The sequence below is a fragment of the Convolutriloba macropyga genome, chromosome 1, assembly GCF_964194025.1.
Source record: "Convolutriloba macropyga chromosome 1, txConMacr16.3, whole genome shotgun sequence".
Lineage (NCBI taxonomy): Eukaryota > Metazoa > Xenacoelomorpha > Acoela > Convolutidae > Convolutriloba > Convolutriloba macropyga.
The window spans coordinates 62,119,365-62,146,367 of record NC_134468.1 but is presented as its reverse complement, the minus strand read 5'-3'; the positions used below and the strand labels follow the sequence as shown (position 1 = coordinate 62,146,367).

Genomic DNA, 27,003 nt, shown 5'->3' with positions numbered 1-27,003 from the left:
TGTTGTTTGAAATTTACACTTTAATGAATAATTGTTCAAGTATTTTGTAAATCTTTAGCTAACTTGACTGCGGGTCTGTTCAGTACTACAGTTGATGTCTTCTCTTCAAAGGATCGTGCTCCTTCGTCTTTTCCCTTGTGGCACGTTGCAATTCGACCCATTGGCCAAATACCTCATGGAGTAAACTCGTGTAATAACCAGACTTAGTCGCCTTCTTTCAATTGCTCTAATTCTGTTCTCCACTTTGGGTGGCTGATTAGATTTGATGTGTACTCCTTTTGCAAACGATTCCAAAAATGATAAGGTAATGTTTGTGTGCAGGAGAACTCATTTTCACTAAATGCTCCGCTAGCTGATTTCAACGGTGCTGGAGGACTGTATGGGCGTCTTAATAAGAAATGATTAGGAGTTAGTGCTGTTTCGTCGTTTGTTTTTGAGAAGACATATGTAATTGGCCTTGAGTTGAGAAGTCCTTCAGTCTCGGCTACAATTGTCCGAAAAAGTTTGGCCTTCATTTCTTGGCTGCCTAAAATTATTAGCAAAGGGCGTTTGACACTTCGGGGTCATCAATGTTTACTACATACAAAGAAATGCTAGGTTGCAAAGATGGGTAAAACATAAAACCCGCAAATTTTACAAGTGAAAATGAATCAGAAGTCATCAATCAATAAAAAAAATAAGAAAGTCAAGCTATATCAAGCTTGTGCCTAAACATGCTATGTTGATTAATAATGACCTCAAAAATAAAATCGATTCTAATTTTGTATTGGCGCCATCATTATCTTATTGACATACCGAATTCAAACACTCCCACCAATAAAGATTTTTCGGTATATTTTTACATAGATAAGTACCATAACTACGAGCTACTCTTTGTATATTTTCAGTTCCAAAATTTAGTTCAATTTTCAATTTGTTCAAATATTTGACCCGTGTTACCGAGTATAACAATGGTCTCTATACAACAGAGCGATCAAAAAAGTTTGGATCCGCAGAATGTTGAGCTCTGTAGTGCATGTATGATGCCATCTGTGGGGATTTATTGCGCAGGTAAGAAAGAGGACAGCACAGATGCTACCATAGTGGGCTTACACGTTACGAATCACTTCCTTTTCATGTGCAGGAAAGATGCACTTCTTAAACCTAGGAGCCCAATGATTCCAAAGAATTCATTAAACATTCCGCTTAAGGACATAAGAAGTGCAATATCAGGTTATATGTCTTCAAAAAAGTGAGTAGTAATAACAGAAAGGGTAAAAGTTCTGCCGCAATGCAAGGCGTAGGGGTTTCAGACGACGATTTCACAGCAACTGTCAGGGAGGAAGCACGCTATTGTGGCATTGTAAAATTAAAAATAATTAGCAATAAAGGGGACACATTTGTGAAATTGAAATTAATCTCAGGAATGAGAGAATCTGAAGCTTACTAGACGATATCAAAACAACGCAGCAGTTTCCATCGCTGAAATCACTGAGAGTCTACAGTTCAGAAGTCAAGCAATAGTTTCTGCTAGCTATTGGCCAGATAAAAAGTCCTTTACTGTGAAGAAAGAAATTAGATTAAATCTTCAAAAAGCCGTTTCGAAAACCAAACGCAAAAATTACATCTAACAAAAGCAGCAGTTTGTGCACTAGATGTGGAGGTAAACCACATTTTAGTAGACCTTGTCTAGAGCTATTATATTTCAATTCTCCCTCTATTTAAATGAGTTTTATAGACAAAAATAAACGTCTAAAAAGCAAAAATAATTATTAATACTGAAAAACAGCAACTTAGCTATAGAACAGTTACTAATAGAATCCAAAACGATTGTCCTCTCCGGTCATCTTTATGCTGCTTTCTTTTTCCGCATCTTGTTTCGATTAGTTTGTTGAAGCTTTGTAAACTGTCTCTCTGAATGAACGAAGTGCTTTTGCCTTGAACAGTCGTAGTTGACCTTCGCATTCAGACCTACCGAAAATATCATATCACGTGTTTCGTCATTGTCCCTTTTTTGAATAAAATTTAAGATTATCGGCAAACACAAGTGGGCGTTGGAATCACATAGAAATCAGCTGATAATTAAAGTTCGCAATTTTCTCTTGGGTAGTTGAATTGGTTCCAGAGATCTGTTAATTTTTACTATTATAACTAGTTATTGATTTCTGCGGAGTAAAATCTTGAACCACAAAATTTCCCGTGAACCGGATGTAGGCGCTGTTCACAAAAAAACGTATAGCTTCTTGCTAAATTTTTTGAAATTCTTGATTTAATAATTGGCGCTTCGGATTATACGTCAAAATCGGTTCTAGGTTTTTGACTTTTTGTCTCAAATTCAATTTTCTGAAAAATTTTTGAAGTGCAAATTTTGGACAATAGACGCTACGGTGCTTTTTGCACTTCTTCTCGTTTTCTTCTGCCTCTTGTTTTTACTTGATAATTTTAGCTGCCTTATGACTGCATTGTTTTTATTGATGAAAGTAAAACATCTGAGCCAGACTTAATTCAACTTGAGCGTTATTGGGTAGTGTTACGGTATCTATGACAAAAATAATCGGGTTCTTGATTGTGAGAAATCTCTGGTTGGTAATGAGTGGTTGAACAGTTGAGAACAAATTTTTTATAGGCCCTATCAGAATTAGTGTTGGAAAATGGCATTTCATAAGAAGGCTCTATCAAATTTTCGTAAGAAATTCAAGCATCTGAATTTTTGTGCGTGATGTCATTGGTTGCAGCTCTTTGTATGGGTTTTTAGGTCAATGGTTTGATATATTTTAAATCATACATGGCTTACCTCACTCAATAAAATGACACTGTACGCCACTTATTAAATCGAAAATCAAGATGTAAAATTGAGAAATTCATAATGTACAGAAGATTTTTTACATTTTTGAAAGATATCAGTGCTTAAAACCTATTTTTTTTAAAAAAAAGACAATTTGAAATCAGATTTATATTTTCATCTGCATTTTTTGTTTCTGGTCCTGGTGATTCTGTTAGCTATGGGGCTTCAGCAATTCATTTCGTCGCTCTTGACCGGCAAATTGCTGGCAGTGTTTTTCATTTTCAAATCTTAAACAATTACACAAAAACTAGAACAAAGCGAAATTTAAGATCAAACCATGTGAAGACCATTCTTGACTCAAATTGTCAGCCAAAATACTCTTCCGCAACTCGTAAATTTAGTTTGGCTCGACTTTTGATTAGGCATTTATGACATTTATGGTTGCTTCATAAGTTGATATCTTGACCTGGGTGCACAAAATCAAAACTATATTATAAATAGTAGTGTATATATCATTATTGTAATATTTTTGTGTCATATCATCACTCTTGTAGACGCACCCCTGTTCGAGATGCTGAAAAGAGGGAGGTGCGATGGACTGCTGTGTGGACTGTGCCTGCACTGGGCCGTAGCAGAGGCCAAGACTGGTAGTTCAGTTGGGGAGGTGAGACAGAAATTCCAGGTGAACTACGACCAGTTTCTCGTCTGGGACACTGTTGACTCAACTGGAGATCCATTTGCCATTCTCACTGCAGCAAAGTGTATCATGCATCGGTTGGATAATAGATATTTTCAGAAAATCCCCCCTTTGGATGTGTCGTACTTTATTATTTTGCTGTGATGATTTGCGGTGCGAGATTGCAAAGGGAATATTATTTGACTATTCGCGGCGCGAGATCTACTTTCACTTTTGTTTCGCTTACTTGCAGAGCGGGAAATTAAGAGAAGGTTTTGCAAACTGAATTGAATTGCAGAAAATCAGAACTATGAAATTAATAAACTAAAACCACTCGAGCACAACGTGAATGCGTGATCAGACATGTCTGATCACGAAGCGGGAAACTAACCAGACAGTTGAAACAAGATCATAAGATTAAGATTAAGATAATGAACTAAATTAAGAGCATCATATAAATTTTACTGCATCAATGAAATTGGGAAATAAATAATTGTTCGGGTATCACATACCCTTTGCAGCAAGAGAAAATTGTAGAATACAATTTTCAAAATTTATATAATAACAATATTTACAAATTAATAAAAGGTCTCCGGTTAAATAGATAATATCAATATATTTACTGGTTATCATAGCTAAAAATACGATGATTAATACAATATATGATGTTTTTCTTTTTGCAGTTTTCGAGCATTACAAATTCCAATCTTCATTGTCAGAATCTTGTTTCTCTGCCTCGAGAGCTGTCATCGTCCGAACCAGCGTTGGGGTGTCCACATATAGCAGAGGCGTGTTTCGGGTAGCGGGAGGCGAGACAGAACCGATACGGGGTGACACATTTTGTTCCTCGGGCTGATTGTCCACAATTTGCTGTACCGATTCGACAATGGTGTCAGGTGGTGCAAAATTTTCCACATCGCCCGCTCGGCGGGGTCGTTTCGGTGGAGGCAAGATATCAGAAGCTGGTGGAGAAGTCTCGAAGCCATAATATAATGAGCTTCGACGAGGACGGTCTGAAGTACGCGTAGAAGATGATGTTGTGGCCGCGTGAGTAGATGTAGTTGTGGTTGGTTCGCTAGTCGAGAGTGGAGGTTGTTGATTGCGTATCGCAGAGAAGTTTGGTAATTTTGGAATGCGTCCCCGCATCGCGCGTGAGATATTCGATCTTTGCGATGAAACCCCGCTGCCCGGTTCTCTCTTCCTGTGCTTCATTTTCTTGTCACCCTTTTGCTTTCGGGTGAACTCTTTGATATGGCTGTGAATCAGCTCTTCCACGACTTTTTCTCCAGAACGGAGTCCGCGTCTATCAGCATAAACTTTCAGTGGAGTTTGCCTCTCCAACTTTGTGCCAAATTTCGCAATATCGTTATTGCGAACTGTCACTACTTGCTTGCCCGGTTCTTTTATGGTCGACGTGGTGGGGCTCACTTTGAGAATTTGCGACCCAGGGGCAAGGACCTCGCATAAACCCTCCAAGTTCTTTTTCGAGCGTCTCTTGCCATGGACCTTTCTCGCAAGATTCAGTTCGGCCGCAAGCTCTTTCAGGGGAATGGGGCGGATCGCCGTGGTCTTGAGGAATCGTGGTTCCCCATCTGTACTGGCCTGCTCCCTGGTACTGCCGTGCTTCAGCTGTAGCTCGGGTCATACCAAGTTCTACTTCGATATCGCTACGATATCCACTGGTCCACTTATCGTCAGGCAGTATCTCTTCGGGCATCACTGTGTCCTCGTCTAAATAATGATTTATAATACGCTTGTATGACAGGTTCAGCAAATTAGGTTTAGTTGCAATCACGCTTAGCGGGGTATTAGGCTTTCTTCCAAAATGTGCTTCGAAGGGCGAGGTCTTTGTTGTTCTTTGTTTACATATACGCAATTGGTGAATGATTATCTTTAATGCATGCTTTACATGAAAGGCGTGTGTAGATAACTTCTCTTCTTTGATACATGCAAGTCTATTCTTTATTGTTTGAATTAATCGTTCCACTAACCCAATAGCACGATGATCATTTACCGGCGCTTCAATAATCTCGATGTTGTTTTTATTACAAAAAGTCTTTACTTGATGTCCAATTAAACATTTTGCTTGGTCCAGACGAATAGATCTTGGAATTCCATGAGTTTCAATATACATGTCCAAAAATTTCAAAACATTTGGGCCATTAGCTTTGTCGTAAATATATGCAGTTGGATATTTAGAAAAACGATCAATTGCTGCCAAAAAGTACACCTCATTGCCCTTTTCATCAAAAACTGGTCCCCCAAAATCGATTTGAATTTCTTGATTAGGTTCAACACATGGTATATGAGGAGTGAATTGTTTAGCGGGAATAATTGATTTAAGATTCTTACCGATTGCTGTGCATGGTTTGCACTCAGTGGATTTAACTATTGATTCCCTGTGCATGTAGGGCCACCAGGAGTGTGTAGCCATACAAATCATGCCCCAGGTACCTGGGTGACTTGAATGGATATCGTCGATCAGCGCTTCGTGGAGCACGTTAGGGATAGCCACTCGTTCATCTATGCACACGCACCCGGAGCGCACGTGCAGATCCCTCCAGTACGAGTGTATGTAGGGGTTTATTGCCTTTAATCTGCTTTCGTTGTTAGTCAAGATACAATCTCTGACCTCTTTAAGAACAGCGTCCTTACTAGTTAGAGAGGCAATCAGAGACTTATGAAAAATTTTGGAGACGGTATAATCGAAAGTGGGTACGTGCGGGCTCGGCGTCAATGGGGTACTAGCATTAGAAGAATGAGTTGGGGGTGGGGGAGTTGTGTTTTGTGCCGTACTTGTTGCATGCGGTGTACTGAGATTTTGTATGGGTTGATTCGCCGCGCGAGAGCTGGTTGGCAAATTCGATCGCGTACTTGCGGGGCGCGTAGTGTTGTCGCTAGTTGAGGGTTGATCCGCAGCGCGGGATGCATTATTGAATCGGACTCGGGTTATTTTTTTTTCGAAGGCATTCTACTATCTATTGTATTTATATATTTGAATACGGATGATGAGTGATTAGAATTATTTAGTTTAGAAGGATGCAACTGATTTCTAGAATGACAAGAGGCAAAAAGCACTGATTTTAATTCTGGGTGATGACTTTTAGAAGTATTTGTGGAATGTGATTTGATTGGCGGGATTTGTAATTGAGTGAATGGATGCTCGCGCTGCGCGTATGTTACTTTATTCCTAATTTGGATTAATTTGTTGTTGTTTCTGGTATTTTGCGGGGCGAGAGAGGTGCAAAGTGGATTTTGTGACGCGAGTGTTGCATACTTTAAATTGTTTAATTGACAAATACTATTTGAGGCATGATTTCGCGGAGCGAGTGAATTGCAAAAAATACATGTTTGCGTACCCGCGTAGCGCGGGTGTTAATTGAATTTACTGAATTATGAGTGGTCCCAATTTTAGGTGTAGTTTGTAATACGGGATCAAGTATCTCAATTTTAGATGTGTTTTGCGGGTTGAGAGTGTAATTTGTTAATAACTGGTGTAAATGTGATGCAGGGTGTTCAGTGTTTAATTCTAATGCGTTAATTGATTTCGAAATCAGATTCAATTTGGCAACAATAAATTCTTCATCGTATGTAGAGATCTTTTTAGCTTTTTGTGATGGATTGCGAGAAATATATTCGACCAAACCCATTTTTGCCCCAGGAAGGTGTTCAATATCAAATTGAAAAGGAAGAAGGCGATCGACCCAGCGGGTCAATCTACTATTGTATGATTTATTAGATCTATGTTCTTTCATGATTGAGAGAAGTGCTCTGTGATCGGTAATTACTTTAAATTGTTTTCCATACAGATAATTTTTAAAATATTCTGTTGACCAGACTACACCCAAAAGTTCAAGTTCATTTACACTATATCGCTCTTCACAGGAATTTAAAAATCGAGACGCAAATGCAATTGGTTTCCACCCATCTACAGTTAATTGTTCGAGGGCCGCGCCGAGACCTGAGCGGGATGCGTCGCATTTCACGCGTGTTCCAAGTTGCGGATTGTAATGACTATTTGCAGTTGCATTCGCTATGCGAGTCCTAATTTCTTGAAAACAATTTTCATGTTCAGTTGTCCAGATGAATTTTGAAGACTTCCGCAGTAGCCGGCGAAGAGGATGACTTATTTGGGCTAGATTAGGGATAAATTTCCCAATATAATGAACGGATCCCAAAAATGAACGGAGTTTCTTTAAAGTTTTCGGAGCTTCGAGAGCCAGAATTGCTGCGGTCTTAGATTCGAGGGGCGAAATACCTTCTTGTGATATATGATAACCAAGCCAATCAATTTCTAATTTACCAAAGTGGCATTTAGGAAAATTTATCCTAAGATTTTCGTCGTCTAAACGTTGAAGACATTTCATGACATAATTTTTGTGATCAATCAGAGACCCTTTGCTAACAATTAAAATATCATCCAAAAAGCAATATGTATTTTCTAAACCAATTAGGGTATAATCCATAGCTTTTTGAAATTCAGCTGGCATATCTGTAAGTCCGTAAAATCCTGTTTGAAATCTGTAAGTGCCAGTCATATCTCCACTAATAATATTAAAATTAAAATGATTAGCTGTGTTGATGTCCAGATTTAATTGACTATAAGCGTATTTCAAATCAATCGTAGAAAAGTACGTTATGTTCTGCGAAGTGGGAGCGCTTATTTGCTGAGATATTGATTCAATTAACGTATCAATGTTTGGCATTTGATATTTGTTCTAATGAATAGCTTTATTTAAAACTTTTGAATCCAGTGCAAGCTTTATCGTTTGGTCTTTTTTAACTGTAACCACAATAGGTGAGATGAAATAATTATCAGGACAGCTTGACAGTTTTATAATGTGTTTTTCAGCTAATAGTTTTCTAAGTTCTGTACTTATTTTATCTTGAAGATTGATAGAAATTCGTCTACCTTTTCGATGTCTAGGTTGGAAATTCTTGTGAAATTTAGATTTTGCTACATGACTTTTTGATCGTCCAATGCGTGATACCGAACCAGGAAATTTTTTGGCTATCTGTTCTTTAAATTCAGGGGATGCGATGTTGTTGACACTGTTACCTTTAATAAGTGTAGACTGAGTTACGGCAAGTCCAAGTTGGTTGAACAAATCACGACCTATTAAGGACTTTAAACCGTCGGCCACAACTGTGAAAGCTGCTTTGTCGCATACCCATCCTTTGCTCGTTACAGGGGCTTGAATCTTTCCCAGTACCTGTATTGGTTCGTTAGAGAAGTTTCGCAGTTGTGGTGGTGACGATTCGTGAATCCAGAAAGCGCGGGGGCTGCTTTGTACCACTTGCGACGCGAGTGAATGATGAAGTATACTGCATGCACTCCCGGAGTCCACGAGTAGAGTTGTATTGACATATCCAATCTTGAGAGGCATATTGAGGGGTTCAACTTTCTCCACTGCGGCTTCGGTCATTGCGACTGTGTTGTCCTCTTCACAGCTGCTGTAGTCTGATTCATAGAGTTTTGCCGGTTGGACGAAATTTACCGAGTCCTCTGGGTGTGGCTCTTCTTCTACCACCCGAACCATCTTTTTCTTGGGATCTTGAGGCTTTACGTTGATGTTCTTTTGCTGTTTACGGCAGACCTTTGCAAAATGATTTAATAACGCGCAATTGTTACATGTCTTTCCTTTTACAATGCACTTTTCACGATGATTTGGGAGCCAGATTCCGCCACAATTCGAACAATACATCGTTGATCTATTATTTTGTTTTAGAACATTATTTTTTTTCTGCCAATACGGTCTTCGTGAGTTGTTGTTGAATTGAATAGCATTGACATTCGCCAGAACAACAATTTTATTGTGCTGTTGTTTTTGGTGTTGATTTCGCATCCCGAGTTCCATATTGATTGCGAGTTCCAACGCCTGTTGCGGTTCTACCGTTTGTTTTAGTAGTTCTTTTTGGATTTCGGGATCGATCAGATTTGTGATGAATACATCTCGAATTAGGGTCTCCTCTTTGTTTTCAAAATGACAGTTTTCCGCCAGTTCTTTTAATTTACCATAGAAATGCTCGACAGTTTCTCCTCTAAGCTGTTTTGTGATCAGGAAGACATGTCTGTCAAATGTTATGTTGCGTGGGCGAATGAATGCTTCCTCCACGATTTTCCAAAAATCGATAGTAGCAAGAGTGTCTATCATGATATGCGGGTTCTTACAGTTAAGGATACGACATCCCTCTATTCCGATGCTCAAGTAAAGAAGGGAGACTGTTTTCCGGTCTGACAATGACCAGGGTTTGTTGCCACACATGATGCCTACCTCAATAAGTCGTTGGCATTTGTTTTGCCAGTTCATTTTTTGTTGCGCGTTGCGCGCGTTCCTCTCCCTCTCTGATTGTGCAGATGCACCCACAATTGTCTCTTCGTAGATTGGCTCTAGAGGTAGTTCTAACGTATCAGGTTTTGGGCCGAGAAGCGTGTCCAAAATGATGTTTTCTCTGGCTAAGAGTGCCAGTTTGTATTGTACCCTCCACTTCTCCCAGCGGAGTGGTGGATCCGGTGTTGGTTTGTCCCAGAAAGGGTCGATTCCAAGGGGTGTTCTTTTCGTTGCTGACTGCGCTATGTCGTACTTTATTATTTTGCTGTGATGATTTGCGGTGCGAGATTGCAAAGGGAATATTATTTGACTATTCGCGGCGCGAGATCTACTTTCACTTTTGTTTCGCTTACTTGCAGAGCGGGGAATTAAGAGAAGGTTTTGCAAACTGAATTGAATTGCAGAAAATCAGAACTATGAAATTAATAAACTAAAACCACTCGAGCACAACGTGAATGCGTGATCAGACATGTCTGATCACGAAGCGGGAAACTAACCAGACAGTTGAAACAAGATCATAAGATTAAGATTAAGATAATGAACTAAATTAAGAGCATCATATAAATTTTACTGCATCAATGAAATTGGGAAATAAATAATTGTTCGGGTATCACAGGATGAATTGTTGTATAAGTTTAAAGTTGTATATAAAATCTGGGCTTGCTTAAACATGTTGCCACAATTGTAGATTATTTCCACCCCATCTCATCTATGAAGTCAATATCAACGTTAACTGTTCATAGTGAGAGCGATGGCGGTCGGTTGCTTACAGCCATATTTCTGATGCGCTGTTGGATGCAACCTGAAAATGCTTTGGGTGCCATTGCTAATATGTTAGCACGGTTTCTTACAAAATGCTCAAAACCGATTGTATGTTCTTGCTTGAATGAAAAGCACGAGTACTCATTTCCTGCATTGCATTTTCTAGGTTCAACTTCTAGACCACCTAAGTACAAGGTTGATTAGTACTCTAACAAAACAATGCAGTGCTCTAATAGTAAATTGCTCTGAAATTGCCGTCTTTTAAGAGGAGTTCTTTTTCGATCAGTAAGGAAAAGAACGGCAACTCAGTTCCTGAACAGTTACTAATAGAAGTCTAAACAGTTGTTCTCTCCGGTCATCTTTTTCCTTCTTTCCTTTTCTGCCTCTTTTTTTCAAATAGCTTGTCGAAGCTTTGAAAACTGTCTCTTTGAAAGAACCCAGTGCTTTTAGTTCATGGAGTATATGTTGGAACACAAGGGCTTAGTGCCCTGACTAGAGGGCGCTGGTGCGCGATTGCTGGGCGCAAAGCACGAGAGAACTAGGATTTATCCTTTAATGTATTTAGAGAATCAAAGGGCGACAATTTAGGTGCTTTTTACAACACCTGCACCGCTTGAAAGGGGGAAGTGCGATTTTCACTAGTGCGAGGTCGACTAAGTACGGCAACTAAGGAGGGTAAGCAAAATAAACTAAAGGAGGTCAATTAAGTGGGCAAGGAACTTAGACAATTTGAGCGGTAAAAACATTTGTTTTTTCCCATTATAGACTCCCCCAGCTCTGTGGTCAGATAACCAATAGCCCCCAAATCGCGGTTAACATGCAATCATTGGGGGCTATAATTTCGTGGGGGTCTATGATAATGGGAAGGACCCAAACATTTTTATATTGCTTACGTGTATTCAACGTACGTTTCTGATTGATTGTAAACTCGATTATTTTTTACCATTGATTCTCTTTGTGTATGTTAGAGCAAAATTTTAGCCGCCTGACGAACTTAGTGGCCTGACATGAGGGCGATTGCGCCCGGGTGCTGGGCACGAGGCCCGAGGAGGATCAAAATTTTGTTCTAACGTATTTAAAGAACCAAAGGTACGAAAACGTTTAATTTCAATTGAAATTGAAGTTTAGAGTGCAATTTTGCTGATTAGTGAGAAAAATTTTCTTAAAAATATACCGGAGTTCAAATAAACCAAACTTCTCGGTCTCTGAGAGCCAAGCAGCCGATTATTTATAGAGGTTTGATTCCAGAAGTGAAAGTATAATTTTTTGAACTAAACTCAGTGTCCTATAGGACACAAAATTTAGGATTAAAAATAGACTTTCATTTCTTTAACTCTATGTTCAAACTTTCAAGCTAAGCTCTCTGCCTCGAAGTTATAGAGGCCGATGAAATCATACCCTGGGTCCTCTAACTATTACATAGCTCCACTCTTGCTTCAAGTCAAGTAACTTTTACTTTTCACGCCAATATATGTAATAAATCAACAAACTTCAACATGTTCTTGTTCGCCTTTTATCAGAAATAAGAGGAATAAAGCGCGTAACCTAGACGAAATTTAGAGATATAATTAGTAATAATCGACAAACTGGAAACAGTTTAATAGTAATGTAAGAGTCAGCCTCATTAGCTCTTCTTGCCAGCGTTCAGTCAAGAAGCTGATGACATTAGTAATTTGTGATCTTTGTTCAGATGCAACACAGAGAACCGCATCACGATCGAGAGTTTCTCTTCTGGGGAGGAGTTGGGAGAGATCCGGAAGATCTGGGGACCTCGACTGCAGATGGTGAACATGGACCACGAGATGTTCTACCTGGAGATGGACATTGACCTCTCTGTCAAACAGAAGGCAGCCTTAATTGTCGCTGCATTCCTAATGCACTACGCTTACATGGAGATATCATAGATGAACGAAACTGACCCGATTGATGGAATCTAAATATCAGCTATTGGACATTATTTTGAACCAGAACTCATATCTTATGAACAGGAGCTTAAATTGATAATGGAGCTGCCGAATCAGTACTCTTATGCTATATAATTAGCTGAACTTGATTGAAAGTGGGCAAACATCTGAAGTGAAAACAAAAGTATTTTCCCAATTTATTTTCGGGCTGACAATATCACACATTCACGATCTAAATTAGACAAAAAGATTAAGAAATAAAGCGGCTGGTTATTCGACTGGTTTTGCAAGGCTTTAACCTCAATGATTTTTGTGTTGTAACCGGAAAAGTTGAACACTGATGCCGTTTTGCTTGTTTTTGGCCGTTGTTTTGAACGACCACCCACGCCGAAATCACAAAACGACTTACTTTTAACTAAAACTTTTATATTGCGCAGTTGCATTTGGACAGGGCTCTGTTTTTAAAATTAGTCAATATACTTATTTTGCGGGTCCACCGCTGACCAATCATGCTTTCTCATCATTAAGAGGATAACTTATTCCCATGTTTGTTGTGATAGTTTCATATCAAGAACAGTCTCAATTATTTAACAGTCCCAATTATTTAACGGATTAAAATCGAGGTGAAAGGATAGAAGGATGAAATAGTAAACAAATAAGGGTGAAAAAGCGTGAAAGGATAAGAGGGTGAAATAATCGAGGTGAAACGATAAAGGTTTAAAAAATAAGGGTGAAAAAGCGGGATCAACCATATGAACTATTTGAACACTTATGATCAGGTAGTAACTCAGACCTACAAATTCTGCTACAAATTCTTTGCTGCAGTGTTGTGATCAAGTCTTTACAGAGTCCTGAAAAGCCATTGTTTGACTATACTCATTGTTGAGCCATTTTTCGCTCACTGTCACTGTGTCAACTCTGTCACTCCTGTTGCCAATGTTATTGCAACTTTCAAGATGATTCAAAAACCGCCAAAATTGCAACAAAAAACTTGACTCTTTTGTCCAACAACGTGAAACTTAGACGTGCTCTTTTAACAAATTAAGAAATGATTAGACTAGAGATATGTTTTAAAACATAATTTTGGCGACCATCCGCCTTGATAATAAGGACATAAAACCTTCTGAATTAAATTTAATTTTTTTTTTGAAACAAAGAGGGGGCATGAGCACACCCCAAGACTAATATCAAAGACTACGACAGTTTCTTATTGCAGACGAGCCAACCAAAGACGAAGAGTTTTTTTTTCAAGGGTTTTCAGACGTCACCCGACCAAGAAGGCCTGGCATTTTTTTGGTTACAGACGTCACCAAGAGATGATCGCCCGAGGTTCCAGACGTCACCTTAGAAGTCCTTTCCCCGGTTAGACGTATCCAAAAAAAACGTGATTTTTTTTGCGACAAAAAATCTCAAACACACAAAAATTGTCCCCCAACGAGCTTTTGGTAGACGGTTTATGAAAGAAATAGCCGTGAGCAACTACAAGTCAGCAATTAACGAAAAAAAAACACAAATTGCCCGAAAAAACGATATAGCGTTTTTTGCATCGGAAAAACTCAAAAGCAATTTTCTCAATTTGTCGCAAAAAATCTACATGAAAGTAAAATTTTTATTTGAATGGAACACTTCAGTTGGACTTAAAATCAACTTTATTTTGGTTGAACACCTTATGTAAAATTTTTGCTCAAAAATGAGAAAGTCGCAAAAGTGCTTCTTTGAGCGTCAAAAATCAAAAAAAACGTTTTTATAACGTCTTAATGAAAACTTTTTATTAAATCCAAAAAACCCATTGATTAGCCCCCCTGGGTTTGTTGGAAAATAAGCTTCAAAATCAGTTTATCGATTTCGCAATTTTGTAAAGAAGCAACTCAATTTTGACAAAATTTGCTTCCTTGACTACAAAAAATCAAAAAACGTTTTTCTAACGTTTTAGGGAAAACCTTTTAATAAATCCAAAAAACCCATTGATTAGCCCCCCTGGGTTTGTTGGAAAATAAGCTTCAAAATCAGTTTATCGATTTCGCAATTTTGTAAAGAAGCAACTCAATTTTGACAAAATTTGCTTCCTTGACTACAAAAAATCAAAAAACGTTTTCTAACGTTTTAGGGAAAACCTTTTAATAAATCCAAAAAACCCATTGATTAGCCCCCCTGAGTTTGTTGGAAAATAAGCTTCAAAATCAGTTTATCGATTTCGCAATTTTGTAAAGAAGCAACTCAATTTTGACAAAAATTGCTTCTTTGAATCAAAAAATTCAAAAAACGTTTTCCTAACGTTTTGAATAAAACATTTAATAGTTCCACTGAAACCCATTGATTAGCTCCCCTGGTTTTGTTGGAAAACAAGTCTCAAAATCAGTTGATTGAAAATACAAACTTATAAAGAGGCAACTTGAAATTTGCAAATTTGCTTCTTTTACTCAAAAAACTAAAAAAAAAAAAAACATTTTTCTAATGTTTATTGGAAATTTTCAGTAGATAACAAGAACACGTTCGAAATAGCTCCTTCCGTTTGTTTGAAAATAATCGGAAAATTTATTTCATTTAATTCAAAACTGCAAAGAAGCAACAGAAAATTGGCAAAATTGTTTCTCTGTTATATAAAAATCAAAAAACGTTTTTCTAACGTTTTTTTTCTTATTAAAGAAAAAATCAATCAATTTTCAAAAAAGAGCTATTTTATATACCTCCGCAGATCATTAAAAAACAAGCTGAAAAACTATATAACCATTCTGCAAAACCGAAAACAACAGACAGAAAATTACTGAAAAGCTTCTGACAAAAAAAAAAAAAACCTGCAAAGAGGTTTGTGTTTTCTTAATTGATCTTAATTGCATACTACTAGCCGCGAGCCTAGTTAATGGGGTAGTATGCTTTCCTAAGAGCACCCGACATTTACACTTATTTTGTTTTCATTTTGCATACTACTAGCCGCGCATCTAGCTAATTGAGTAGTATACACTGAAAATAACTTCTCAAGAGAAATAAAAGAGAAGATAAGATCTCAAAAAGAAGTAAATCAAAAGCTCTCGAATAATTCCCCACTCAAATTCATCCACGCATATAGTCCCTTGAAGTTGCAAAATTCAAACGTCTCTTCTTTTTTGTCCGCGGTCTCAGAAGTTGCCGAAAGAAGTCCCTTTTCCCCCTTTGGTCTCAGTAGTCACCAACTGAAGAGGAGTGTGTTTCCGTTGGGTCGCAGTAGTCACCAAAGTAAAGATGAGCAATTCATAGGTGGCAGATAATATCCAGAAACAAATACAAGCAGTTTAATGGTAGCAGTTGTCCTTAACTTCATAAGAATCGCAAAACAGAATTTCTTGGAAAAGAGCTTCAAAGTAGACCCAGCTTTTAAGCAACCAGTTTTCTCTGCTTGTCTGTAGCTCAGGTTGCCTGGTCACACCGCATTTTAAATTCTAAAAAAAGTTAACTTACTTTGAAGAAGTATCAATATAGATTTAGTTTGGTTTTAGGTTTTATTGTTTGGTTTTATTTGTTCCTAAAACTCCACACGAAAAAAAAAAGAAAACACTTCAGTAAAATTTTTTCTGGTACTTTGATTGTTATTTAAGGGAGAACTAAAATTTACAGGCGAATCGTTGCGAAGTCATATCTGTAAAAAAAATTGAAAGCAATTATTTGGTCCTGTTCAACAAATCAACGGTACACACGCGCGAACGTTTAGTTTTTCCTTTTTTTAAGCAAATTTTTAGCTAGATTTAGCACCAAAAAACACCTTTAGGATTCCTATTTTTGTGAAAATTTGCGTTGCTACTTTTGAACGAAAAGAGCTAGGCTGATTAGCCTACAAAAACTTAAGAGGTTTTTAATTTACCAAAAAAGTCGTCGCTCCGTAAATTTCGAGCCGTTCTTTACCTTTACTTTAAATACAACAGAACCATTACAAGTTGACTACAGCCGGTTCATCAGGATGACAAAAGAAAACAGCCAGAAGTTACAATACGCATTGAACAAGTTCAAAATGACTGAGCTCAACATGAAAAATCAGCTTGATCTTTTACAGACATCCGTTGAGCAGAGAAAAAGCTTCCGCACTCTTTCTTTGTTGATCAACAAAATCAAGGAGAGCGTTGAAGAGCTGAAGACAAACCTTGACAGCATCATGATTGAAAAAGTAAGCTCCAGTAGCATAAATTCGGTCATGAAGCGTCAATCGAACTTGATCTCTCGTCTAGAAAAGTTGGAACTAGAAGTCAACAGTCTCGACGATGATGGTCAATTGAGTCAATCATCGACTCGAGTGCGCGATGACATCAGCTGCATCTCACAGTCCTCAAGAAGACAACTCGAGTTGCATCGATTGACACCGGTTTCCCAAAACTCAGAGCAAAACAACATGACAGTAAAGAACCCTGCCAGCGATGTCTCCCCTCCAGTGCCCCCAAGACCGGCGAAACCATCGTTTTTCCTTCCGCAAGGAGAAAATAAACCCAACCTTCTCTCCAAATTCCTTCAGAGCAACAGCCAATTTGCGCAGGATACTAGAGAATTGACTGAAGAACCAGTAAAAAATTTTACGACGGCTGAACACATAAATCAATCAATGTCGTTGTTAGCAGCCCCAACACCAGCATCAACCCTTTTATCCAGAGCAAACATTCAGGACAGATTTGTCTTGAGTAATCCTCAATCCCCAGAACACAAAGTTGTTCTCAGAGAGCAAGAGAACACTTTCAACCAGTTTGCTTCAATTCAACAACCCTCCATTCCAATGAATCAAACTGCAGTCTTATTTCCTGTTGAATCTATTGATAACCAGCCGGAATTAATTCACTCATCAATTGGAGAATTGAACCAGTTCTCTAGTTCAAAGCTGATCACATTGCCCGAAATGCCAATAAATCAACCAGCAAATGCCACAGTTAGACCAAAAGAAAAGTCTTCTGTTCCCTTAAATAACAAAAGTGAAGATCAAAGCATACAACGTCTTGCATTAGATTTACAAAACTCAATTCAAAATAACTGTCCAGTTAACAAAACCAAAACATACCAAACATCAAGTTCATGCAATTTGAATCAGCAAATGCTTCAGCGTCAATTTCATTCAGAAAAAGGAACAAATAGAGTGACAAATGAGACCACGCCAAATCCATATTGTTACGAAGACAGTCGACACAATCCCCTACATTTTGACAACAATCAAAGTGCAACTGCTCAAACTGTTTCAAACACTCAATTTTCAGCTGTTCCAATAAGTGAAAACCAGAACAGCGTTAAATTGGCGTCAGCAATGTCGTTACCAACAGTAGCGCAAACAAACGTTTCCCAACAATTTCAGAACCCACTTTACCCAACTGGAGTTCATTTTAGCAATGGAAATCGAACGGAAGAACCAAACAATGGAATTGTTTTCCCCTCCAATACAACACTCAACAACCAAGGTACCAACCTTGTTTGCTGTACATCATCTCAGCCACCTAATTGTCCGCTTACTCCGGAAAATCCCTTTACAAACTACCAAACAGCCATTCTTCCCCCCTTTGCTCAATATATTAGCCAACCAAACATTTCGGGAAATTCGAAACAAATTCCAAATTGGTCTTTTTCTGGAAAGCAACTGTTTCAGCCACGAACTGAAATACAAACAGAAACAATCCCGTTTGAAAATAATTTTAATTTACAAACCACAAACAAAAATTCCATTAAACTTCCACCAATTACAATATCAAATTTCAATGGTAACCCACTGAAATACCATGAGTGGATAAACAATTTTTTCAACCTAGTTCACAATAATACTAGCCTTACGGATACACACCGTATAACATACTTACAGAACTCGGTCGTAGGAAAAGCCAAAGAAAAAATTCAAGCCTACTCGTGTGACCCAGCTTACTACGCAATTGCTTTGAAAGAGCTCATGGATCACTTTGGAGATCCCAGCATTGTTGTGAATGCTTTCATCAATCAACTGGAAGCCTGGCGTCCGAACAATGACTACAACAAACAGAGTTTCGTATCTTTTGCTTCTTTTCTCAAACGATTAGTGCAAGCTTTTGAATATTCAGGCTTCAAAGCCGACTTGCAAAGTTCAACATTGATGAAAAAGGCAAAAGAAAAAATTCCACATAATATTCTGATAAAATGGACAGAGTATACAATAACATCATTTGGAAATCAACCAACCGTCTCTGATTTTCAGAAGTGGCTTGAAGTACAGGCCCAAGTATACGACAAAATCAACAGAGAAAATGTTCATAAGCCGTTTAATAATTGGAACACATTCGGTCACAACAGTAATAGCATTAGCAGAATTAACAACAACAATGATAATAGGAACAGCAATGCTATGAATCAATTTTCTAATACTTCACAAAACAATTGGAAACCGAATTCATTGCACTCAAGTCGCCCTGCAAACCAGCATGGTCAACCACCCTTTCCTCCGCGTAAAGATGCTGATCAGTCAAACAGGTCTTGCGAGAAATGCAAAGGAAGTCACATACTCGCAACATGCCCTGAATACCAGAAATGTGCGCCAGACCAAAGGTATGACATTGTGAGCAAGAACAATCTTTGCTCGAACTGTTTAAGCAACAAACATTTTAAGCAGTCATGTCCGTCCACAAAACGATGCCAAACATGTAAAGGATTTCACCACACAACTTTGCATGATCCTTCGAAACAAGTTAAGCGGCCCACCGCTGCCTTCTCAACAAGCAATCCCAATCAGCCGACACAAAATCTAGCAAGCCCCCAAACACAGCCATCCTTTCAACAACAAAGTCAAAACAAAAGTACTGACACTGTCAGCAGTACAAAGAGCCAGCAGACAAGATACGGTCAATCGTTTTCTGGTAAAAGACAATCACAGCAACAAAATGTTCAACGCGCCCATTTGAGTGCTTCGAATCCGACCCAAAACTTCAGTATCAACCGAAATACAATTCCTCCTCCTGAATGGTATGAACAACTACAAATAATACCAGTTTCATTTGTAAACGGAAGTAAAGTGTTTGATACCTACGCCTTGATTGACCCCGGAAGCCAGTTCACCTTCCTGCTGGATAAAGTTACTAGCTTTCTTGAGCTTCCCTGCGAAGCACAAGCATCAACAACTCTGCAGTACCTAAACACTGAACATGAAATGCCACTGTCCAAAATTAGTGAAACAGTGACAGTAACGCCTTATGACAAAATCAGTCAACACTTCAGCATTGCAAGAGCCTATAGCACGCCATGTCTCAATGTATCACCCGCTAACGTTCTTGAACTCAATCAATTATGCGACACCTTCAAGGAACTTAGTCACATTTATTTCCCTGACATAGCCAACGGTGCAATAGGCGCCCTTCTTGGTGTCAATACGTTTCCCTTCACATATCCAGTCGAGGTAATCCAAGGTAGCAAAAAGCATCCATTCGGCGTAAAAACAAAGCTTGGTTGGACTCTCGCTGGAGAGTACGAGCTATCTCCTAAAACAATAAACTCAAACAAGCCCCCTCGCCAACCATTCATTTACCATGTCTGCCGGAAAGACACTGAAGAAGAACCATTGGACGAATTAGTTCAAAGATTCTGGAAAATAGAAGCTGAAGGTACATTACCCGAACAGAATGAAGACAGCTCACTAGACCAATTAGCAGTCCAAACAATGGAAAACTCAATCTGTCACAACGGTGAAAGATATCAGATTGGCCTTCCTTGGAAACCTGTAAAGAAACTCCAGAATAACTATTTCTCAGCTGTCAGTCAACTAAAAAGTCTACAAAAACGACTACAAAACGATCCCGGTCTCAATCAGAAGTACAACCAGACACTCCAAACAGACTTGGATAAAAATTTTGTCAAGCCAGTCGAAATGCAAGCACCACCCCCAGAGTCAATATGGTACTTACCTCATCATCCAGTCACTAATCCAAACAAACCCGGAAAAGTGAGAAGAGTTGCCAACGCAGCATCACAATTCCGCGGTGAATCACTGAACTCAAATCTTCTGACTGGTCCTGATTTGCTAAATAACTTAGTTGGAGTGCTGTTGAGATTCAGAGAACACCCGGTTGCTGTTTTGTCAGACATCGAAGGAATGTTTATGCAGATTGCCGTGAGACAAGAAGACCAGTCTGCTCTTCGTTTCCTTTGGATGATAGACAACTCCATTCGACAATTTCAATTCACTAGATTAATCTTTGGCGCAACATGTTCACCATTTTGCGCAATTTATGTGCTCAATAAATGTGCAGAAGACAACAAAAGTGAATTTCCAGCCGCCTTGAACGCTATTAAACACCACTTTTATATGGATGACTACATTCAGTCCCTGCCAACAATTTCAGAAGCCAAAGAAGTCATATCACAGACAACAAGATGCCTGAAAAAAGGTGGCTTCAGGTTGACAAAATTTGTTTCGAACCAACCAGATATACTTGCTGAAATCTCTTCCGACGACAAAGACGAAACAAAAGAGATCATAAGAGTCCTTGGTCAAAAATGGAACATAACAACTGACGATTTTGTCATGTTCCCCCTACAACAATTTCCTAAAGATGCAACAGTGTACACACAAAGGAAAATTTTCAGTTTGGTATCTTCAATCTTCGATCCTTTCGGCCTGTTGTCTCCCCTGACAATTAGAATCAAAATGGTTTTGCAGCAGATTTGGAAACTTGGAAGAAAATGGGATGATTTGATACCACATGAACTACACCATAACCTCCAGAAAGTTCTAAACAGCTACTTTGCCATGCCCGAAATCCGAATACCAAGAACTGTTCACAATTTCAGTAAAATCACAAGCAGCCAACTTCATATATTTGTGGATGCCTCAATGGCAGCTATGGCAGCCGTTGCTTACCTCCGTACAACCAATAGTCAAACCACTCCGCCACAAGCATGCTTTCTCATGGGAAAATGCAAAGTTGCTCCCATTAAACAAATAAGTGTGCCAAAAATGGAACTAGAAGCCGCTGTTATAGGAGTGCGCCTTCTACAACTGATCCAAAGAGAAATGACACTGACATTCGACCAAATTTTTCTCTGGTCCGACAGTCAAGTAGTTTTGGACTGGATAGCCTCAAATAAGAAGCAAAACGTTTTTGTTTCAAACAGATTGCGAGAAATTCATAAAAGTTCTTCACCCCAGCAATGGCATCACATCTCAACTTATCTCAATCCCGCCGATCACGGAACTCGCGGTCTTGAGACAAACGAAATTCAGCAGAAATGGTTAGATCCACCCCAATTTCTTTGCCAAAGCGAGTCGACCTGGAATGAGATAAACAAACCACGCGCAACATGTGCGGCAGTCACGAGAAGTCCCAAGACAATTAAACCTATTGTCGATCCGAGTAAATTCTCAACATGGAACAAACTTCTTCTGACAGTTGCAACAGTTTTCAACCTAATTAATCGTGCAAAGAAAATGCGAACGAACAATCACCAATACACAACTGAAGACATTCAATTATCGCGAAATTATCGCCTGAAATTATCTCAGGACAGTTTTTTCCATTCGACCGTTAATTCCTTACAACGTGGAATCAAACTAGATTCTAAGTGCAAAATACGATGCTTAAATCCGCTGTTGGATGAGGACGGATTACTCAGATCTTGTGGTCGGTTGCAGTATGCACCAACACAACTGGATTTGGAAAAACGTCCAATAATTTTGCACGCCAAGGACAAAATTGTTCGTTTGTACTTGGAACATGCCCATCAAATATGTATTCACCAGTCCACAGAACCAACAAAAGCATTCATTCAACAACGTTACCATGTGATTGGCCTTCGGAAAGCGTTAGCAAGCGTACGGTTTCATTGTTTCTTATGTCGACGCTTTGACACGAAAAACATTCAACCAATTATGGCACCATTACCTAGTTTTCGTTTTCCAACAACAAAAACACAGTTCCCCTTTGCTAATTCTGGTGTAGATTTCTTTGGACCCTTCTACATCGAAGATTCCAAAGGCATTTTAGAAAAACATTATGGTCTAATATTTACATGCATGGTGACGCGAGCAGTTCACTTAGAAACGTGTCCAGACCTCAATACAGATACGTTTCTCAATGCCTTCAGAAGATTTTGCAGTCGTCGATGCCAGCCCCAACTTCTCTACAGCGACAACGGGAAAACTTTCGTTGGCGCTTCTGAAGAACTGAAGAAAACTGTTAAAGCCTTGGACAATGACAGAATCTACAAAGCTTTAGCAGTAGCCAATACAACGTGGAAATTCAATCCCCCATACGGCCCTCATTTTGGCGGTGTCTGGGAGCGTTTGATCCAGAGCGCCAAAAGAACGCTCCTCCTCATTCTAGGATCCAGAAGACTCTCTTTTGACACTTTCCTAACAATTATGGTGGAAACAGAATCAATCCTCAACTCCAGACCACTGACTAACGTTGCTGAGCAGCCTGACAACTAGGAACCTTTGACTCCAAACCACTTTCTTATCCAGCGTCCCTTCAATAGCTTGCCACCAGGACAATTTGGAGACCAGCAACCTGCAAGCTTGAAGACATGGAAAAACACGCAGAAGCTGATGAACCATATATGGCGACGCTTGGTGAAAGAGTATCTGCCAACGCTTAGCCGACGGTCGAAATGGTCAAACAGCAACGATCGACCTCTCAAAGTGGACGACATTGTTTGGGTGTTGAAAGACCAAACACCAAGAGGCATTTGGCCACTGGGAAGAGTCATGGAGACAACGCCAGGACGAGATGGAGAAACACGAGTCGTAAAGGTAAAAACGGCTTACGGCACGTTCGTTCGCCCCGTTTCCGGTCTCGCACGCGTTTTTTCTCCGTAGTTTTTTTTTAGATTTTTCTCGCTCCGGTTTTAGGCAACGTGAGTTACCCCTTTCCCACAAATTGATGTACTGACCATATTGACAACATTTCAGCCTACAGTTTCAGAGCCAATTTCAAAGAAGATGAGAAAAGACTTCAATCAATTGATGCCTCCGAAAACCCTTGATGCCCCCTTTGTGCCCTTGCAGCATGTTGCCAATGTTATTGCAACTTTCAAGATGATTCAAAAACCGCCAAAATTGCAACAAAAAACTTGACTCTTTTGTCCAACAACGTGAAACTTAGACGTGCTCTTTTAACAAATTAAGAAATGATTAGACTAGAGATATGTTTTAAAACAACTCCTGTCACCAGGGCTAAGATGTTTAATTGTTCCGACATCAATTGTGTGGGTTTAGTGGGTGAGGAAATATATCCCCAACTGCATTACAAGAGGGCCCCTAGATAATGCAACCAGAACTATTTTAACACAAATTCCATAAAATAGCCGGCTTTTTAGAATAAGTTGACTCTAATTTGGTCATCATAATCCCCATTTTGTGTTTTGTGAGAAAAAGAAGTTTAAGACGCGAGCATGTTTTTGGTAAATTAAATTTATCTATACTGCCTTGATTTTGCTAAAGCGACATCCATCTTCAAAGCTAGTTATAATTGCCTCCCAAATTCGATCAATAAAAATCGGAAAAAGAAATAAATACAAACAGTCCTCTCAGTCTTCTCAGTCCTCCTCTTTACTTAAATTATTAATCAAGGCTTTGGTGTAAAAGACGTATAATTAAATGGTAATTTTATTTATGTATTTTCTAGTATTTGGATAAAACAGTAGCAAAAAACTTACCAATTAATTAATTGATTACCCTTAACTAATGGCTATTAATTTCAACATAGCCCGTCCATCTCAAGTGCTTACTGATATGTTTTATATGTATGCGTGATATGTATGAAATGGCAGTAACTAACTCGTATTTTTGAGAAATTCTTCTGAAAGAAATCAGTTGTGCTGGAAAACCTTTGGCTAATATTTGGTGTTGTTGTGACATGTTGCACTGTTTCACAGTTCTTGTCAGATTTGAACAACAAAGTGATCTATTAGATAAACTTTTCCTACACACATAAAATACTACAAAAGCAAACTATAGAACACTACAATGGTAAAAATATATATATTTTTTAGATTTTGAGCATAAACAGCTGAGCGAGAAAAATGAAACAATTACTGAACAAATTTGGTACAGGGAAATTTTAATTACTGAGGGATTTTTCAGAAATAAAAAATTACTAATTGTCGTCTTCTGAATTTCTAACTAGGCCAACAGGGAGGGGGATCTGTCGCCCAGAAGATCGATCAGATAAAATAAACCAAAAGTTTTGAATTGGTGAAGCAAGCGTTACTTTGTTACTCTGCAATTTCCCCTCTTCCACTCTTGTATGCTGTTGCAAATTAGATTGCCTTGAAATAAGTTAATTCACAATGGGGCTCGTAATATCAATTCTAGTTATATGGATAACAAAGGTAAGAGAATTACTTGCACATCAATGGAAAAGACAAATTCAAGACAATTTATAATAGTAATTACAATATTAATACATATTTCCGTGGTTCATTTCCCAAATGAACTAAATCAAAACAGCTCACATTATCCCAACTGGTCTTGCAATTACAAACTGCCACAGTTCAGTCTCCTCTCTGCTTTTCACACTAAGCTTCTAAAGTTTAGTCCCACTAAACCAACTACTATCTCTCGCTTGTGCCAAAATCTCTTCTGTGTTCCACTTCTACGGTGTCTCAGCAAATCGTTTGGACCCTCTCTCTCTCTCTCTCTCTGTGTGTGTTACTTCAATTTATACTCTACCAAAACGCTCTTATCTTAAGCAAACAAACTTTAATCTCTTAAGTAAACATTGCAACTTACACTTGAAATTGTCACATCCTGTAGGAGGGCTTTGTTTGCTTGGCAAAAAAAACAGTATCAAATTATGCTCTGTCACCCAACTGCTACCAACCATTGTTCAACTTTCTCCTTATCTTAAGTACACGACCTTTGGACTCTTATGTAAACAAATCCACTCCACTTTGTCTCATATATGCACTTGACATGTCAATCAGTGATTGCTTAGTAAACATTGAACGTTGCTCTGAAAAGTTCTTATAACTCTATTTTCGCTATAAAAAAAATTAGCTGCAATCAATCCCTGTCAAAAATCGCGTGTAGAATAAATAACTAAACTCAACCCTAAACCAAAGATCAATTGTAATTTCCAATTTTGAAAGTATTTCATGCAATTCCCCAGTTAAAAACCGCTGAAAAGTCTAATATTCCTAAAAGCTCAAAATTTCACCTCTAGGGGTCACTTAGGGGTCAATAGCCAAAGATGAAGGGTCAATTTGATAAAAATAATTATTGGCACCGAAAGCCCTACCATAGTGACATCTACTCACCAATTTTAATGACCTTACTCTTAATAGAAAACGAGCAACGACCGCGCACACTTTTCATCGACCTCCCGGATGACCCCAAATTTTGAAACTTTATAACTTGCGGAGTAGTGGTCAAAATGTCTTCGGGTAAAATTTTCTAGTAACTATAAGGTGCCACCAACTTGCTTGCCAAGTTTCATGACCAACGGATCAGCCATTGCGAGTCGTTTGCAATTTGAAAATTTTTTAACGAGTCGTGGGTGCCTAAACCTGAAAAATCCGAGTTCGTCAAAATTGACTGGGGTGGGTATTTTTTGTCACTAACTGTCTCAAGTTATCATATTAATACCATTTCAAAGTCATTCGGCCGCTCAAAAAAGTCAATTTCCTGATTTCGGCACTCGGGTTGTCCCAAAGCACCAACTTCCGGTCGGAAATGGGGAATGAAAATATCACCAATCGAAAGCCCTTGAAAAGTTATACTAACCCTCCAAAAATCATAGGGTTACTACCAATACTCCACGAGCAATTCAAATTTTACGTTCCGCAGCACGGGCGTGCGCTAGTTCCGTGCAGGTTGGTGTGGGGTCAAATCCGACCTCAAAATTGGATTCCCCGTACCCAAATTAGTCTATCCCCCAAATTTCAGGTCAATCCGACTTCAACTTTTAGAGAAATTACTATTTCAATTTCAGTGTTAACTATTTTTTAGTGAAAACTGCCAATTCTTATTTCAAAATGCTAATAAATTTCTCCCACAACTTCCTAAACCCTTCCCATGATCATGTGCTACATTACTCTGGACTTAATACCCATTGCAACCCTTAGTTACTCTTACATCATACTCGAACAGTCATTTTTTCGCTCAAAATATCGAAAACCTTCAAATCATACCACTTCCGGTGCTAATAACTCGGAGTTGGGTGGTCGGATTGGCCCGAAAGGTATACCAGCATGAGAGGACTATTGGGTTTACATGCCAATAAAACTTGGTAAAAGTCCGGTTAATATAACCTCCATGGGGGGGGGCGGGAAACATCCGCTTGGTGGTATTTCAAGAAACTGATAGAATGCCTTTTTTTTACTCTAAATCAACAAAAACTCTACTTAAGTAACTCAGATCAAAAAGGTGTAACCGGCCGCGTATCCCTATTATATATGGACAATCATCAAGGGGAACATCTCCACGAATTTTCAAATTCCAATGATGAACATAACTTAAAAAGTCGAGGGTAACAGGTTTGGGAATGCCCATTCTTTTGCATATTCTAAATCACACTTCCAGTTACTTCAAATTTAATTTCTAATTCTGTTCAAAAAATCTAGTTCAATTCAAATCGTCGCTCTCTAGTTTTCATCTAAACTTAAATCACT

General features: G+C 38.7%; 2 protein-coding genes across 3 annotated transcripts in view; one reads left to right on the top strand and one right to left on the bottom strand.

Moving 5' to 3' along the window:
• LOC142350405 (phospholipid scramblase 3-like) overlaps positions 1-12,655 on the top strand; it is a 38,922-nt gene extending 26,267 nt beyond the window's left edge. Inside the window, exons 4-5 of the mRNA XM_075402254.1 lie at positions 3,319-3,538; positions 12,225-12,655. Of these exons, the coding sequence (XP_075258369.1) occupies positions 3,319-3,538; positions 12,225-12,438 (434 nt within the window). The 3' untranslated portion in view covers positions 12,439-12,655. The remainder of the gene's footprint in view (positions 1-3,318; positions 3,539-12,224) is intronic.
• The window catches only part of LOC142341363 (uncharacterized), a 513,659-nt gene that overhangs the window by 292,444 nt on the left and 194,212 nt on the right, over positions 1-27,003 (bottom strand). The window lies entirely within an intron of this gene.